General features: G+C 41.8%; 1 protein-coding gene across 3 annotated transcripts in view; it reads right to left on the bottom strand.

Moving 5' to 3' along the window:
- Positions 1–1,100: 1,100 nt before the first annotated feature.
- GRM1 (glutamate receptor, metabotropic 1) overlaps positions 1,101–16,987 on the bottom strand; it is a 496,050-nt gene continuing 480,163 nt past the window's right edge. The window contains exons 8-9 of one of the 3 annotated variants that reach the window (XM_012655534.1): positions 9,355–9,439; positions 1,278–2,238 (exon numbers count right to left, since the gene is read on the bottom strand). In XM_012655534.1, the coding sequence (XP_012510988.1) occupies positions 9,379–9,439 (61 nt within the window). In that variant the 3' untranslated portion in view covers positions 1,278–2,238; positions 9,355–9,378. Of the gene's footprint in view, positions 2,274–9,354; positions 9,440–16,987 lie in introns of all 3 variants that reach the window. The other 2 variants (XM_012655533.1, XM_012655532.1) reach the window with 2 other exon arrangements.

Raw genomic sequence — 16,987 nt, forward strand, 5'->3', positions numbered from 1 at the left:
ACAGTATTCAAACCTTCAAAGAGTTTCTGTACATATTGGTGACAATGATCTATAAAACATTATTGGAACATAAAAAATAGCTATACTATCTCTGAAGGACATTCTTCTAGTTGCATTTAGATTGACGTTACATTGCGCAAATTTTATAATCACACATATACAAGGACAAAGGAACACATTCACTGGCTAGTTACAGGGACTTCAGTGACAATAGGAAAGAATTATTTGTCATTTAAACCAGTAATAGTTGCTATGAGTACACCCTTAGGTTCAGAGATGGATTTGTTTCTGTAGTACATGGGAGAAACAATGGCACCACATCGTACATAGACTGCATCTTAGAAGTTCAACTGGTAAGTATTATTTGCTACAATAAGTGGAAGGTAACAATTTTGCCACATGGTTTGTTCTCTTTTAACTGAAGGGCATTGGAGAGCCCATTTGGCACAAACACAAGTTAATGCACAAAAGGTCTTCTGCCACTCTCGAAACAATCTCTTGTTCTGGCCTTTTTCCAAAAATCACCAATAAGCGAGTCCAGAATGTGGGAAGCCGATGGTGGTGACTGGTTTTGTTCAAAGTCACAGGCTTACATATTGTTTTGCTTCTCACTCCTTCCTCCCGTAGCACTCCTGAGGAAGCATTTTTTGGTAACGAGTTTGTTCTTCTTCCTCTTTTCCTAAATAGAGGGAAATTGCAGAGCAACAGGAGGGTTCATGCACCTTTCTTCAAGCGCCATAGAAAGGCTGGCACTGGATGGGGTGCCAGTTCCTGAGTCTCCTGAAGACTAGGAGTCTGTCGCCCAGTAGGGAGAAGGGCTTCTGAGAAGTGAGCTGCTGTCCCCTCATCTGTTCACTGGGCGATTCCACACCCTGCGCCCTCCCCCTGCCCACACCTGCTCTGTCTGGCTCCACCGGGCTCGCTATGAATGCCAGCAGGTGAACTCATGATTCAGCTGGCACGTCCACGTGGGCTGTCCCTTCCCAAGCGTGGCCAAATGTGTGTGGGCATATATAGCTATGCACGATTGTGCAAAAGAGGAGATTATTTTTGTTGATTTCATTTTTTATTTATATTTTTTTGCGATAGAAGTTACATACCATATGGAATTGTGCTTTGTCAGAATTCCCTTTCTTCCCAGAGAAGGCTTTTGAATAACTCAAGAATCAGAATCCTGGCCTGGATCACGTCGCTTGGTGTCTTTCCCTCTCTCCTGACTTAAGGCAGCAGCAGCAGCAGCAGCAGCGTCGTCTTCCTCTCCCGGCTTGCCCTCCCGTCCCATGCTTCTCCTACCAGCCTCTCGCATGTCTCTGGAGGTGCTGGAGCTCTCTGGCTTCTCTCGCTTTTCCACGTGGACCCTTCCTCCCTACAGGGTGGAAGAGCTTTGCTTGTAGTCCCGCAGAATGACAGAGGCGTAGGACACGTCGGGAGGGGTGCAGAGCACCGACTCGGACACAGGGGAGCTGGGCACCGAGCTGCCAGAGGCCACCGAGTCTCGGAAAGGCGACGGCGGCGTCAGGGCTGGCGAATCCTCCGGGGTCAGTTTGCTGGCCGCCTGCGGGTCCTCCTCTTCCTCTTCCAGCTCGTCTTCCTCCGTGTTCCCTTCCCGCTCGTGCTCGTACACGTACTCCTGGAGGAGCTTAAACCTCTCGCTGTCGTCCTCATCCTCCCCAGGCGGGGACACCGGTTCCTCCCCGAAGGTGCTCAGCTGCAGCGGCAGCATCTGCAGGTGCTGCGGCGGCGGCGGGGGCGGGTACAGGGGCCGCAGCCCGTTCCCGGGACCCCCAGGGCCTGCCAGCACCGCGTGGAAATCCGGGATCCCGGAGGCGAAGTTGTTGACCACTCCCTGTAGGTGCTCCATCAGGGACTTCTGCTGGGGCTGCTGCTGCTGCTGGAGAGGAGGGGGCAAGCCCTTGGGGACAGCCGGCTCGGCCAGGAAGAGGGGGGTCTCCTCTGCGGTCAGAGGCGGGGTGGTCGCCACGGATGGCACGCGTCGGTGCACCACCATGGAAGGGCTGCCCGGAGGGCTGAAGCGGACGGGCTGGGCGTCCTCCTCCTCCTCCACGTTGTAAAGGGTCTTGGTGCTGGTATCTGAAAAGGTCAGGCTCTTGCCAGAGCCTTGGTAACTTTTAGTGAGGGGCTTGATGACGGCTGTTTGGTTGCAGGCCGTCTCATTGGCCTTCACGTGCACAGAGAGACGGTGCCACATGTGCTGTCCCTTGGGCACCTGTCTTCCACCTGGTTCAGACCATGACACAGACTTGCCATTAGAACTATGAATAAAATAGAGATGGATTTATTTGCAGATAGATCATGCACACAGCATAAAATACATACAAAATATGTGCAAACCCAGCCCAATGTCATTTAACTGCCCCCTCTTCTGTAGGCCTTTGCACCCCACCCCCAACCTCCTCTTATTACATAAATCAAACACCGAAGGCTGCAGCTACCAGGGGCTGCCTCTGAAGCTGCAACCAGGGAGTCCACCCTATGCCAAGAAAGGAGAAAAGTTGTTGGGGAGAAAAGCCAGTCTGTTGTAGAAACAGCTATTTTCATTTAGGTCTAAGATTTCACAAAGTTTACAAAACACGATGACTCTAGTCCCCGGGACAAATTAAAACCTCCATATAAAGCTACTCTCATTGTTCTGTAGGATTATAAAATAGATCCTTCTGGGTAGCCCATTCCTACACGCAAGTATTTCCGGTTACCAGAGCGGCATGATCGCACACATTGTACCTGTATGGAAGAGAAAAAAGCGGATGACAGAGAAACCGGGACCCATGGTCGATTCACGTGTTTCATACCTTCTGATTGTCTTTTTTTATTGCAAAGCACTATCTGACACATACCATGGATCACAATTCACATAAAGGCCTTGATTCACAGCACAGAGGTTGGGATTTTCCCACTGGGAACATTGAAGTAGGTGTGTTTGAAAAGCAACAGAACAGGGAAACCCAGCAAAATATGAATGCCTATATCGTGCTTTTGTCCTCCAGTATAGTTTGAAACAAGTAAGACAAAATTAAGACCCAAACAAAGCAAAAGTTACTGAGACAAAGACCCTTGCCTGGCTCTTTCCTCATTGAGCTTTGGTGGAGAAAACTCTTAGGGCGCCAGCTACCTTCTAGCCTTACCAGCTTTCATCTTCATGGGACTCTCATAAACCAACCAAATAGAATTTCTCCGTGAATAAGAAAAAAATGAGATGTACAGTGGCATACACCCCAAATGCTGTTCTGTATATTGTAATAATTCTAGCCTTACTTTTAAACTCAGCTTATTTTCTGTATAACTTTTAGCAGATGGTGGTACCTCACCACAGAATTCTATTAATAACAAGAGTGTTAATACTTAAATGGGGAAATAATTTTTTCTTTTGTTTTTTTAGGAGTTTGCTTTTTCTCTGTCACTATTAAAGCAACAGAGAAAGTAGCACAACAAGAACGCATTTGTGACATTAAAAGGAATAGGAAAATGAACATTTTTGTCTTAGGTGGAGGTATGAAATAGACTATTCCATATTCTAGTCTTTTGTTTGGGAAAAAATGTAGGAAATGATCAATCGTTAACATAATGGTTCATTTAATTATTTTGCAACTACAAGAATGCATATTTCAAAAATTGTATGTGACAGTCACATTTATGATGAGGGTAATGTTTTGACATTTTATATTTTCTAATCCTAAAAAATGAAGTGAGTCAAATAAGTACAGGTTAATGTAGAAAGTCTGATATTGATTCTGGATACAAAGGCTCTAAAATAGATATAACAGCTAAAATTTTGATCTCATTATTTGGGGAAAAAGTAGTTCTTCCATATATCTGAGAATCTGTGCTGCATTTTTAATTGTCTAAGAAAAATTTCATCTCTGAACTATTATAACAAATTTAATATATCTCTCAAATATATCCTTAATACATTATCTCAGGATGTAAAAGTGCTTATAAATGCACAATTTCTGACTTACTGACTTCCACATTATCTTGTTAGAATAGCTGACTCTCTTCCAAATTGAACAAACTAAGGAACAGGACAGTGGTGTTCCTGGCAAGAACAGGCAGTCAATCAGTCAGCCAAAGACAAAACCAGAATCCACACACAGTTCCTCTTCTGAGTTTGAAACTTTAAGCAAGCTTACCTCTCACTTTCATCTTTCTCAATTATCTCCATCTACCGTTATATACATATGGCTTCTCTTTATGCATTTGATATGCCTCTTCCAGAAAATATAAAACCTAGTTGCTTCTTACCTTCCTTAAATATGCCTTACAATACTGTCCAACCCAATGATTGCATCATTTTCAATTGCAATGAAAAAATATTTTTCTTCCCCAAATGCCCACCCTTCAATATTCACTATGAAAATCATTAAATTAAAATGCTATCCTATGTCTTCATTTATGTGTGTGGGTGGGGGTGTGTGTGCATGTGTGTGTGTGTGTGTAAGTATAAGTGTGTTTTAATAAACAGCAGGTTCCTTGAGAGCCAGTCTATACCTAATTCAACCAGCAGGCTTAGATGTCCAATGAAATGTTGCCCCGGTCTCCATATACATTAGCAAAAAGGCACCTTGTATTCCTGGGAAACCCTACAATGACTCCACTTAACCCACTCACACATGTGGGCTGTTTTCCTCATTGTCTAGAGGTTCTATGTGGGCTTCTTGTAAAATCACATATGTCCATATGTTAACAGAATTATTAATAATCTTGCAGAAAGATATAATCACAATTTAGTTCTATTTTAATTGAATCCAATTTTTATTCTTGTGATGGGAAATTTTCACTGTGGCTATCAAAATGAGCAACTTTCCTTCCCCTCAGAGTCCTGCTCTACATTTCCTGTAAAGCACTGTTTAATTAGGAAACAGATCTAATGCCCCAGGGTATTTATCGGATTAGGAAAAATTAGACTAACCTTTTTTTTTTCAAGGACAAAATAAATTGCTTTTTAAAAATCAGAGATAGTAGAAGACATGTATCATCACACAGAAACTGCAACACAAATTGTAGACTTTGGTCTTTCAGGATTAGTCATTTCTCACCTGTGGTCCATATATAACCTGAATGGTCCATGAATCTACATGTGCATTAAGCATTGTTTTTAGACTGAATAAATATTATGTCTTTGTAGATAATGCATTTCTGTTTTTAAATGTTTGTAGATGCTGTTATGATAAAGTATGCTGTTTGATACAAGTGTAACTAAATTCTGAGAAACTTTTGTTGTCTTTTGTATTCAAATGGCTATTAATAAAGGTATATTTACTATCATAGACTCAGGTGAAAGTTTAATAACTGTTTTGGTGAGAAAAGGGAGTATCCTATTTGAAAACATTGGGAACCCATTGCTGTGATATTAAGAAGGGAAAATATATAAAATATGGGGCATAAAAAAGAAATAAATGCATTATAAAAACACAATATTACTATGCAATAGGATGTTTATTTAATCCAAGATAACTTTAATGGCTTCTGCTTCAGCCACCAGATTCTTCCTTCTATTGTTTAATTTTATATGGTTTCCTAATCTTAGGAAAAGCAACCTGGTTTAGAAAACACCGCGTTTGTTACAAAGCACCCCATCCTTCTCTCTCTAACTTCAGAAAGATAGACCTTAGACCTAAAACAGTCTCATATTTGAAGACCAAATGCATCAGCATTTGGAGTACATATCTCAGGTGGCTAAATATATTCATTGATACTAAAGTTATTGGAGGAAAACACCTTTAGACCTACAGGGACTAAAGATGTATAGAGTGATGTATAGTTACAGTGTGCAGAGCTGGGCAGACCTGAGGCTGCAGCTCCATCTACAACAGGTTCAGTATCTTGCTTTGCTTTTTCTTTCATTAGATAAGTATCACAATTACCCAAACAGAAAATCCAATATTTACAGCACTTCAGAGAAGAGTGGAGAGTAGGTGGTATAAACAGATTAGCATATCTTCGGCCTTCAGTGATCCTGTTTTATTTGTTTTAGTAAGTACTAGTTACATCTGCAGAGTATACTGCTCTCTGCTCCAAAGAGGATTAAAATGGGAATAACAGTGGGTGGGAGTTTGAGATCAGTAGGGAAGCATCCTGCACAAGCTGCCTGAAGGGGAAGCTTAGAGAACACCTGTCTCCCTTCTGTCCAACGCAAGTCTTTGCCACTAAGCTTAACAGCTTCTCAACAGATATAAGGACAGAATCCAGAGAGCCCACAGACAAGGCAAGACCTTCATGTAACAAAGAAAGTCTGGCTCCTTGGAACGTGAGGAGGGAGGCATTTGTTTTCTCTGAAAGTGAACAGGGAAACGGGAGACTCCACTGGATCTCTGCGTGGAGGGAATGGCTCACTAAGAAAAGAAACCAAAAGCCACAGGCTTTGGGGTAGTTCTGCTGTAGCCCAGGTAGCTGCAGATGGACATCAGGCCTTTCAATGAGGAGAGGAGAGGTTCTGCCCCCACAGAGACCGGCCACAAGAAGTGCTGGAAATGCAGCTGTCCAAGTAATCTCACCTCCACGTGCCAGAACGCAGTTTGAGCAGCTGTTCTTGCAGAAGCTCAGGCACAGCATCATTTGGATCAGACTTCTGCTTTCCCAGGCAGCCCCAAATTTGTCATTAATACAAAGGAGTCCCACTGACACCAGTTCCACTTTTTGAAAGCTTTCCAGAAAAATACGCATATTTAGTCTATATTGTCAAACCTGGGGGCCTGTTGGAACACGATTAAAATTCCTCACTTTTTTGACTCACCACTAGTTGTGAGGTAGAGAATCTCTGAATGTGCTTTTGAAGACAAATGCTTCTAATCGTACGAGAACTTGGTCGTTTTTGTAGATATGACAACTTAAATAGCATTGTGAATTTTATCCCTTTCCCATTTCATTCTAACCTCATTGTAAGCTAGTCAGAGAACCATCGGCTTGCTGAAATTTACAATATTTCCAAGTCTAAATATACAGTCTTTCTTTTAGGATCTTTAGATCAATTATATCCCATATCCTCAAGTTTGTGATACAGGATAAAAGAAAATGCAAAGAAACACAGTTTGCCTTTAGTAATCCTTGTGCTTTCTTCATGGAATCAATAAAGAAAAAGACATCCAGAGATGAAATTATTCAATCACATCAAATTCAGTGAAGTGTGGAGGGCCCCATAAACTTTGTCATTGTATAGGCACTACTGTCCTGAGAAAATTGCCAAACATATTCCAAACTAAAGAGTAGATAGAATTCTGATGGTCACTAAACTTTTTTTCAAAGTAAATTTTAAATAGTCTTTGGCTCAACCTAATCGTAATTACTGGCTGACAAAAGAAATTCTCATGCCAAAGTTTGTTTGAGACATCACGCTGGTGCCAGGGCATTGCTTTAGCAGAGGTATACACGATGTAATTATATTTTTTTCAGAAAGTATAGATGAGCCTAGATTATTATGTTCCCTTTGAAGGAACTTCAGGTCAAGGATTATCATTTCTTCTATGTTCCATGCTACCAGACCTATAATTTTAATAGCAAGTAATTTAATGCCCCTGAGCTCTATCTGGAGTCCTTTCAATTTGCCCTGGAAATATAGGGTAGTTGCATTGCTCTGTTGGGATTATTCCTCAGGGGCAGGATAGATCTAGACAGACCATAATGGTCCAGTAGGCAGGTTTATTTCCATCACTAATCCCTTTGCCTTCCCTGCTCACAAAAACAGTGAGAACTGAAGGTCACCAAAAGAACATATCTTTTCTTTTCTTTTTTTTTTTAATTTTGCAGGAACAACCAAGGTTAAAAATATCCAGTCCTAGTTTATTTAGTATATGGTGCACAGATTTAAGGCTACTTATCACTTCCTGATTCTTTATGATCTCAAGAAGGAAATCATGAATAGATCCCATTCTGAAAGTTCTTAGCAGCCAACCTGTCACCTTTTCTGATTGTTACTTTATTTTTTGTCACTCACCAGGGATGTACCAGATTCAGCCTTTACTTTTGCTTTTAGGCACTCACCTTTAAGTCACAAAATGCCAGTCGCCTCTCCTCTCTCTCTGGCCCTGATGTCATGATAAGACAAGCACATCTACCCACTCCCATCAATCCCTTTTGACAGGCAGCCAGCAGCTGTCACAATTAGAATTAGGATCTCCTTGCTGTGTCTTTTGTCAGACTCATCCATGGTGCAAGAAACACTCAATGCCTTTTGACTTGGGAGAATTACAGAGAATGTATCCAACCACAGTGGAGTGGCTCTGACCTAGGTGTGCAGGGTCCTCACAATCACCACCTGAAACACACGGGCAGGACTAGCATGTCTGTCCCTCTAAGAATCAGTAGGATTTGGTGGAGACCACACTCTTTCTATTTGGGCTTTTATAGGGAATAGCAGAAAGGCAGACCACAGACTTCCCAGTGCGCTCCACTGAGTGCAGGGAAGAGATACTGTGGCCCCATTCACCAGCCACCATGGCCAGGTTCAGTAGCAAACATTTGAACAAATCGGGCTCTTCTCATCTGAAGAGCTGTTCAAGCCACAGACACCTCATCAGTGGGCTCCCTCCTGCTGCAGGAATGTGTACCTTTGACTCTCCCAGGAGTTTGAAGGGCTGTAAAGGAACAGCTGAAAATGACCACAGACTCCGTGCACAACGAACTGAACATGGTCTATGTTCTTTTGTTAACTTAAAGAGACACTGTCAAGATCTAAAGGTCAAAAATGGGACCAAACATGCACTGTTTTTATCAGATGGGGAAATCTGATAAAAATCACTTGGAATATCGGGAAAATGACTACTTTTCTTTTTTTGTAAAACCCAATTTTTGTGGGACTCACAAAACTTTTGTTTTGTGCTCCCCAGGGCATGGAAGGCACCCAGCAGAGGCTCATGTTGGCACCCACCCCCTCAAACTGACATCATAGAACTCTTCCAAAATTTAAGCTATGGCTTTTACTTTAATGCAGACAGGATCATTTCAAACATTTGTGCAACAGCAAAAAAGCAAAAAAAATTAAAAAAGAAAGGAAAAGAAAAGAAAGAGCAGTTTGCTAAGGAGAAGCTGACAAATTTCTGAAGGGGGAAAATTCACTTTTGAGCTTGTGAGTGGGAGTCACAAACAAAAGTGAATCTTCAGAATTGGAAAAAAAGGTGCTGCATCAAAACATAAAAAAGCAAAAAAACTAAACAAACTACTTGACAGTGTCCTTTTAAGAACGATGGACAAATTAAGGCAGTCGTGCAAACCATGGCACGTAAATGAGTTTCTCATTCTTGATGGCATGCACCACATCTGTTTCCATGTTAGAAAGTGGGAAGACCCAGGAGAGAGAAAGCAAGGGGCAAACCACTACATTTTCCATGCAGCTTCTCTTACACATTCACTGCAGTGTGGGGGTTTTCAAAGCTGCACATGTGCCGACGGACACTGGCTGGTGGGCGAGAATTCTGGCTGCCTCTTCCTGAAGATTGAAAAGAAAAAGACACCCAGTGAGCGAGTGGTTACACACATGTGCAGATACGGCAATTCCACCACTCAGGCGGTGCCTGGTCCTGAGCCATCCTCCATGTTGTCTCCACCTCCAGGTCCTGCATGGTCCCTGCACTGCCTGGCTGTGTCTCGCTGCCAGGCTTCTTTCTGGAAGCCATGTCGGTGAAGTGTATTATTTCTTTTGCCTCCTGGGACCATCTCTTTCCAAGTGGCAGATGCTTTTTCTGCTGTGTGTGTGTCTGTCCCAGATTGGCTCTTTCCCTCCACTGTTGACACACTCCTGTATGCCTGGTGGCAGCGGGCTTCATCTCCACACACCTTAATGTTGGCTGAATCTCTCCACCCACCCACCCCTCTTAAAGGAAGTTCATGGATTTACATCTGACACTGTGACTTTTAATTGAACTACTAATTTTCTTCCATACTATGTCATTATAAAAGCATGTTGTCACTTCCTATAAAGTCACATTTATCTCTCGGCATTCACAAGATGGAATGTGTCTAATGGTGGAGAAAGGAGGCAAATCAAGAGACCTGCCTGTTGAGATAGGAGAAATCTTCCACAAGGGGAGAGTCTCCTCTCATTCCCTAGTTGGATGTCTCCTTAGACAGCACATAGGATGATCTGTCCCCTGTGTCATTTTGGCAAGGGAAGAAGAGCACCGTAGACATGACAAGGCTGATGGGGCAGCCATGGGTATTGGCCTTTCTACATTTGTTGGAATGACGATAAGTGGTATTTCCATGTGTCAAGTAGCATTTCAGAAGGTGGTGGGATAAAGCAGTCCTGTTGTCATGACACATAAGAGCGGCTGACTGTCATAGAAAACAATTTCAGGGACAAGATGCTAAGAGTAAACTATCAGCACATGCTGTGGGTGGTATGGATGAAGTTGGCTGAGCTGGAGAGAAATCCCCCATGTTCGGAAACTCTGCAGTGAGGCAGTTCTCTATAGGGCTCCCCAAAACCTCACAAATGTTCTTCATGTGTCAGCATTTGGCCATGTACCCCAAATATCTTGGTGACAACCATCTGATGTTAACTGGAAGAGGGCCACAACAGCTCCCAGAAAGTAAGAGATCTTTTCCCTCTCTCCTATCTCTTTTTCCCATCAAACCAGACCAAAGAGTGAAAATGCAGAGAAGGAGGAGGAAGAGATAGGGTGGGAGCAGACCACACCCCTTCTTATTCCAAGTCTTTCAGTCTGAGGCCGAACAGGTACAGGGAAGGAAAGGCATGACTTTGAAATTTTAAACAAGAATACACTGGAATAGCTTTTCACTACCTGAAAGCAAGGGATTTGAGCTGAATTTGTAAGGAGGAAAAAGATTTTCTCTAGTACAGTTGAATGTAACAAAAAGAAAAATTGATCAAATATGTGTAATTCCATTAAGTTTGGACCATTCAGTAAACCATTTTAAAGTGCATGATCTACTCTAAAAAATTTAAAATCCTCAACTAGAAATAAGAATTTGAGACATTTTGGTGTAACTTTATTACCATTGCACTAACCCATTTATTTAAGAAAATTAGACAGACACAATGTTTGCTATCAAACTTATCAACATAATATGTCCCTGACTTTCAATGTGCTTACTTGAAATCACAAAGATCATCAAACAATGAAAACATTAGCAAAGGGATGATTGGGAATAAACGCACGATTACTATATAAATGAATTTCTTGAGAAAGAGCACTTAATCTGTAAAATAATATTAAAACAACTACATTTCTCATGAAAGAAGACAGAAAATACACTCATAGCATTTGGCTTTGCCTTACCAAACTACCTGTATCCTCTTGAATCCTCTATTAATCCTACTTTTGGCCAATGTCTGCGTGTGGCCTGGCCAAATGGTGCTGGGAGCCAGGGCCCTGGCAGGGCCACTTCATATGCCTGTGACCAGTACAGACAAACACACACAATCCTCCCTCTGACGAACTTGATGTTTAATGCTCTGTGATCATCCTTTTGAAATTTGTAACAATTTTATCTTTTACTTTGTGTATTGTTAAGTGTTAGTTGATGGGAAAATGGAGCATGTTTGGGGGCTTGGAGCCTCCGTCCACACATGGCCCCATGTCCCTCAGCCTCCCTGCCTTCCCTGGACGGGTTCTTGGCTTTCTGCTCCCCTGCCTGCTGGGTCCCAGCCCATCCAGCCTCCTTCCATTTGCCCCTGCCCAGGAATCACCACCACCCTCCCCACTGGCAGGGGCCTGGGAACAAGCACCAAAAAGATCAGGATCTGGTGCATGTGCCCTGGAGCATCTCCAGGCAGTAGCCTGCAGTGGCCATCTCCTCCCTGCACTGGCAGGGGCACTGCACATTTGGCAGGCAGCACGCAGGGATGAGCCCGTTGATCCAGATACCTCAGGTGTCCCCATGCTGTCCTTGGGATATCCTTGGGAGTCACGCATCTAACATGGACTGGTACAGGAGGCACATGGAAAGGGGAGGTGACTGGTTCGATTTCCCTATGGCACTGCCCAGTGACTGACCGGAGAACCCAACAGCCTGTGGGCTGTGTGTGTGCAGAGTCATGGAATGGGGACTGCACCAGGATCTAGGTGGGAGGGCATTTGCCCCACACAAGGGAGCAGGGCAAATGGCAAATACAGAACACCATGACAAATCAAAAGAGAGTCCACAGAAAAAAGGACAAACCTTTATATTGTAGTACCTGTAACACTTTACCCCTTCTTACTGAACCAGGCACTCCATGTTTTCATTTTGCACTGGACCCTGAAATTAATATGCTGGTCCTGCCTGCTGGGGATGTATAATGATAAAACAAGGTTTGGGGGGAGATTTTTTGACAGCTTAGAAACTTAATGTGCTGACCTTAGCACAGGTGCACAGACTGTGCCAAGCCCGGGCAGCATCCGCACTTCTGTGTCTCACGGGAACTAGGACAGGAAGCTTCTTGGCCTCTGTAGCTGACACTTTTTTGGAACTACTTCTGCTGTTAGTGGACAGTTAGTGGTTTCTTTGGGGGTTTCAGTCATATTGACAGCCAAGCTTCACACAGTAACTTTAAGTAATCCCAAAGCCATCCTGATTAACTATTGATTGAGACAGTCGGAAAAAAATGGAGCATTTCCTTCATGGTCCCATTTCTTTAGTCTCTGACTTTCACTTTGCATCGAAGCGAAACGTAAATGACCCCTGCACAAGGACCTTGCTTTTATGAAAGGAGTGGTTTATTAAAGGTTGCAGACGGAGCCTTGGAAAATCTGATGCCAGAGTGGCCGTTTTATCAACTGCATAAAAACCGAGAAAAGGAGCTTGACTTCAAGGTATTTTTAGCAATTGATAAAACAACATATTCAACCAACCACAGATTCAGCAAGCCAGAGTAAAAGCTTGGAGGGAAAATGCAGCATATGGGGGCTTGTCAAATATATAAGTCCCAAATCTGTGCTTGAATCTTTTGGCAGAAACTGTAGATTTAAAGAAACCCCCACAAGTTTAGTTAGGAAGATTCCTTTTCAGTTTCTTCTGGAAGCACAAAGGTCTTTCTCTCTCTCCTTCTCTGCCTCCCTCCCTTCTTTCCTTCCCCTCTTTTTATAAAGTCACTACTCCTCATACCCTGATGGATTATGCCAGCTTTCCCCATCTATTTTCATTGTCCAAATAATCTGTTTTGGTATAATAGCCTATCTCTCTTTGGTTGTACTTAGCTCCATATGACTTTGTTTTAACGTGTTATTTTATTTATATCAGGTCACTGATATATCGGTTTCTACATCAGGATTTATTCTTTCACTGAACCTGAGAAGTTGTTACAGACAAGTTTTTCTCAGTGTGGTATTAGCACTGGCATTTTGCAATCGTATAATCTCTTCTTTCAGACTCAATTTTCTCATCCATAAAGAAGGATTGTTGAAACAGTATGTGTGAAAGTGCTTCCAAATAGCAAAATGCTATTCCAGCTTAAGCCGTTATGGTTAATACTCTTCCTCTGAAGGAGGGGGAAACAAAGGCACGGACAAAACACCCAGATATTTCGAATCTCGGTGAGTATTTAGATTAGACTAATTCATAATATCTCAGACGTCCCTTCCTGTTACTCAGACTGCAGCCATTCTCCTTACTCAAGAATTTCAATAACTTCTAAGAGAAAATAGATTAAATTTTGTTTTCTCTCTCTTCCAGTTTTTTGTTTTTTGGTTTTTTTTTGGTAGGGGCAACATTAGTGACATTGAATGCGTGTGTCAGGAGCAGGTAAAGGCTAGGTACAGTCAGTCAGCTTAGCTACGTCTACGTCTGAAGTTGCGAAGTTGCGTGTCTATGGTGGGTTTGGAGATAAATCTACTTTTAGCAGAGATAAAGTCATCTATACATTTCCAGATGGTCAGTCTTAAAAATATTTAAACCTCACCATGGAAATAATAATGTGGCAGCTGTCCAAAATAATCAAAGAATGACAGCAACCACTCGAGACCATTTTAGCAGAGTACGGTCTATTTTTTGTCATTTTTCTAGATAAATAAGATAATTTATGCCTCTGATTGCTTTCCAAAGCCAAGTGTATTTTTTCTCTTATCCGAACTTTAATATTCATTTCTCAGCATTTGTTCATTGGAGTGGAGAATGTGTGTATAGGTCCTCTGTAAATGATCATTTCTTCTACTCTTTCTTTCTTTTTTTTTTTTTTTTTTTGAGACAGAGTCTCACTGTGTTGCCCAGGCTAGAGTGCCATGGCGTCATCCTAGCTCACAGCAACCTCAAACTCCTGGGCTCAAGCGATCCTCCTGCCTCAGCCTCCCGAGTAGCTGGGACTACAGGCAAGCACCACCATGCCCGGCTAATTTTTTCTTTGTATTTTTAGTTGTCCGATTAATTTCTTTCTATTTTTAGTAGAGACGGGGTCTTGCTCTTGCTCAGGCTGGTTTCGGACTCCTGAGCTCAAACAATCCACCCGCCTCAGCCTCCCAGAGAGCTAGTATTACAGGCGTGAGCCACCGTGCCCGGCCCTACTCTTTCTTTTAACACATGCATGTACATAAAAGCTCTTTACATAAATGCACAATTCAGTCTTTCTATATAGGTGTAAAATACTGCTCCATTTTAAAATTGTTAATTATTAATATTTGTAAGCTAATGTTAGACATTCTATAGAGAATGATTTAATAAAATTCAATTTAATTACCAGCACAGATTTGTCCAATATTAACATTTTGCCTTATTAAAATCCCCTTTCTTTTGAAAACATTAAGGACACATTTGAAGCCCTCTGTATATTATTGTAAATACTAATCCTCTACTTTTAAAGAAAAAAATTGGTGCGTATCATCACTTGGGACATATTTTAATACTTCTACAACAGGTGTATTCATATGTATTAACATACAATATGTGATAGTGTTCAGTATATTATTAGATTTTATATACCTGACATTAAAATGCATTTCCACTCAGCAAAATCCCTTTTTGCACAGCATTGTGTTGATAGATATAGCTCTAGTTAATTCACTTAAACTAAATTGAATAAATGCCACACTATAAAAAAAATTCATTCTCCTGCTGATGATCATTTAGGTTATTTCCTACATTTTGCTATTTTAAGTAGTGCTGCAATAAACATTCTTAAGTATGTCTCCTTGCACACATATGGGAGAGTTTTTCTGTGGTATGTGCCTAGAAATAGAATTGGTAGATGGTTGTGCATGCACATTTATCTTTCTTACATATTACCATATTTCTCTATAATGTGCTTACATAATTTGGAATAGTGTGTGAAGGTTGATATTATTCTGTCCAATTGTTTAGTTTTTAGACATTTTTAAAATAAACTTTTTATAATGAACTTTTTTTTATTATTATTATTTTATTTCAGCATATTATGGGGTACAGATGTTTAGGTTACATGTGTTGCCCTTGGTATAATGAACATTTTCAAAAATACCAGGTGTTGTCAGCTTGATGTACACATTATGAAACTGATCGGTCTTTTCATCTAATGGTTTTAGCAGTCATTAGTGATCATAATGTAGATGAATTATTTTATTAAAAGACTACGAAATGGTGATACAATTCTTTCACCCCTTCTACATTTGTCAACTAGATTTTTTTTTGTAAAGAAGAACTTTCCCTCATCAGCTACTTAGTTCCTCTGAGATAGAGTTCAAACAGAAAACAAAAGGCAAATGGATCATTTTTTTCTTTTATTTACCGATGCTCAGAACAATGAGTTGGTTTTCTGATATCCTCCAACAATGATCAGCATATCATGTGTGGGGCTGCTTCTATTGTCTGTTCCCCTTAGTCTTCCAGTTATATGGTCCCATCCTCTTGGCATGTCTAATAGTATTTTGCATTAGATGAGATACTGTGTATATATAAAATAAAATTACGTGGAGGCTCTAGATAGTGTTATCTCAACCAGAGTTGCTTTGCCAGTTTCTCTGCTAGGTAGAGGGGCACTGACTAACTTCATCCGATCAGTGCCTGAGTTGAGTCCAAGTTGTTTTGCAATTTTCATAGATGTCAGTCTGTCATAGGGCATATCCCTTCATGACTTCTGACAGACAGCCTGGCTGTGCACTAGCTCACTTCGTCTGGTGGTCTTTATCATCTCCTTCTACTTTTCAGAGATTTTCAATTCAGATTTTTTGGCCTTCTACCACACACAACTTCATAATTAGGCAAACATTTTGATGGGAAACCCTGACCACATGTTTGAGTATGTTTGAGTCCCCAGTTTTGTCACCCCAGCCTCACGTAATTACCGAAAGCATTTTGTAGTTCTCTCCTCAGAGACGTCTGTATCCTCAGCGCCAGAAAACTCCATGAAAATCTATTCTGTGTGTCACAGGTTTACAACTTATCTTTAAGCCTTTCTGACCCACCCAGCTGCAGACATCAGCAAGAAGCTGGACCTGTAGTGAAGCCTCTCTTGCTTTTCATTTTATCACCCCAATTCTTGTGGCCACAAGACCTTGTCTATCTTCTGTGCTCCCTCTCTTGACTCTCTGCCTGGGCCGAGCTTGGAGACTCAGCCTCCAGCCAGCCCCTGAATTGGCAAAAGCCCCCGTGGAAAAGCCCTTGCAGACCACCTGCTCACTACTCAGTTCTCCTCTCTGAAATGTTAGTCTCCTTAATCCTGACTGTTGCAGCAGCTCCCTGATTCTGTAAACAGATCATTTTTGTCTTTCCTATTGCTTTTCTAATTATTCTTGTTGAGAGCTGTTCTGCCACAATCTCTTCCATTCTACCAAAAGTAGAAGTCTCATCAGAGTTCTAAATTTCTTAATTTTTGCCACACTGATGGTTTAAAATGATAGCTTCATATATTTCCTATTTCTGTTCCTTGGCCATGTTTGGGCTCCTTGGACCTAAAGTACACTTACTCTTTTTTTTTTTTTTTGGAGACAGAGTCTCACTCTGTTGCCCAGTCTAGAGTGAATGCCGTGGCTTAAGCCTAGCTCACAGCAACCTCAAACTCCTGGGCTCAAGCAATCCTCCTGCCTCAGCCTCCCAGGTAGCTGGGACTACAGGCACGCACCACCATGCC

Source organism: Propithecus coquereli, unplaced genomic scaffold (genome assembly GCF_000956105.1).
Source record: "Propithecus coquereli isolate 6110/MARCELLA unplaced genomic scaffold, Pcoq_1.0 Scaffold48, whole genome shotgun sequence".
In the NCBI taxonomy this organism is placed as follows: domain Eukaryota; kingdom Metazoa; phylum Chordata; class Mammalia; order Primates; family Indriidae; genus Propithecus; species Propithecus coquereli.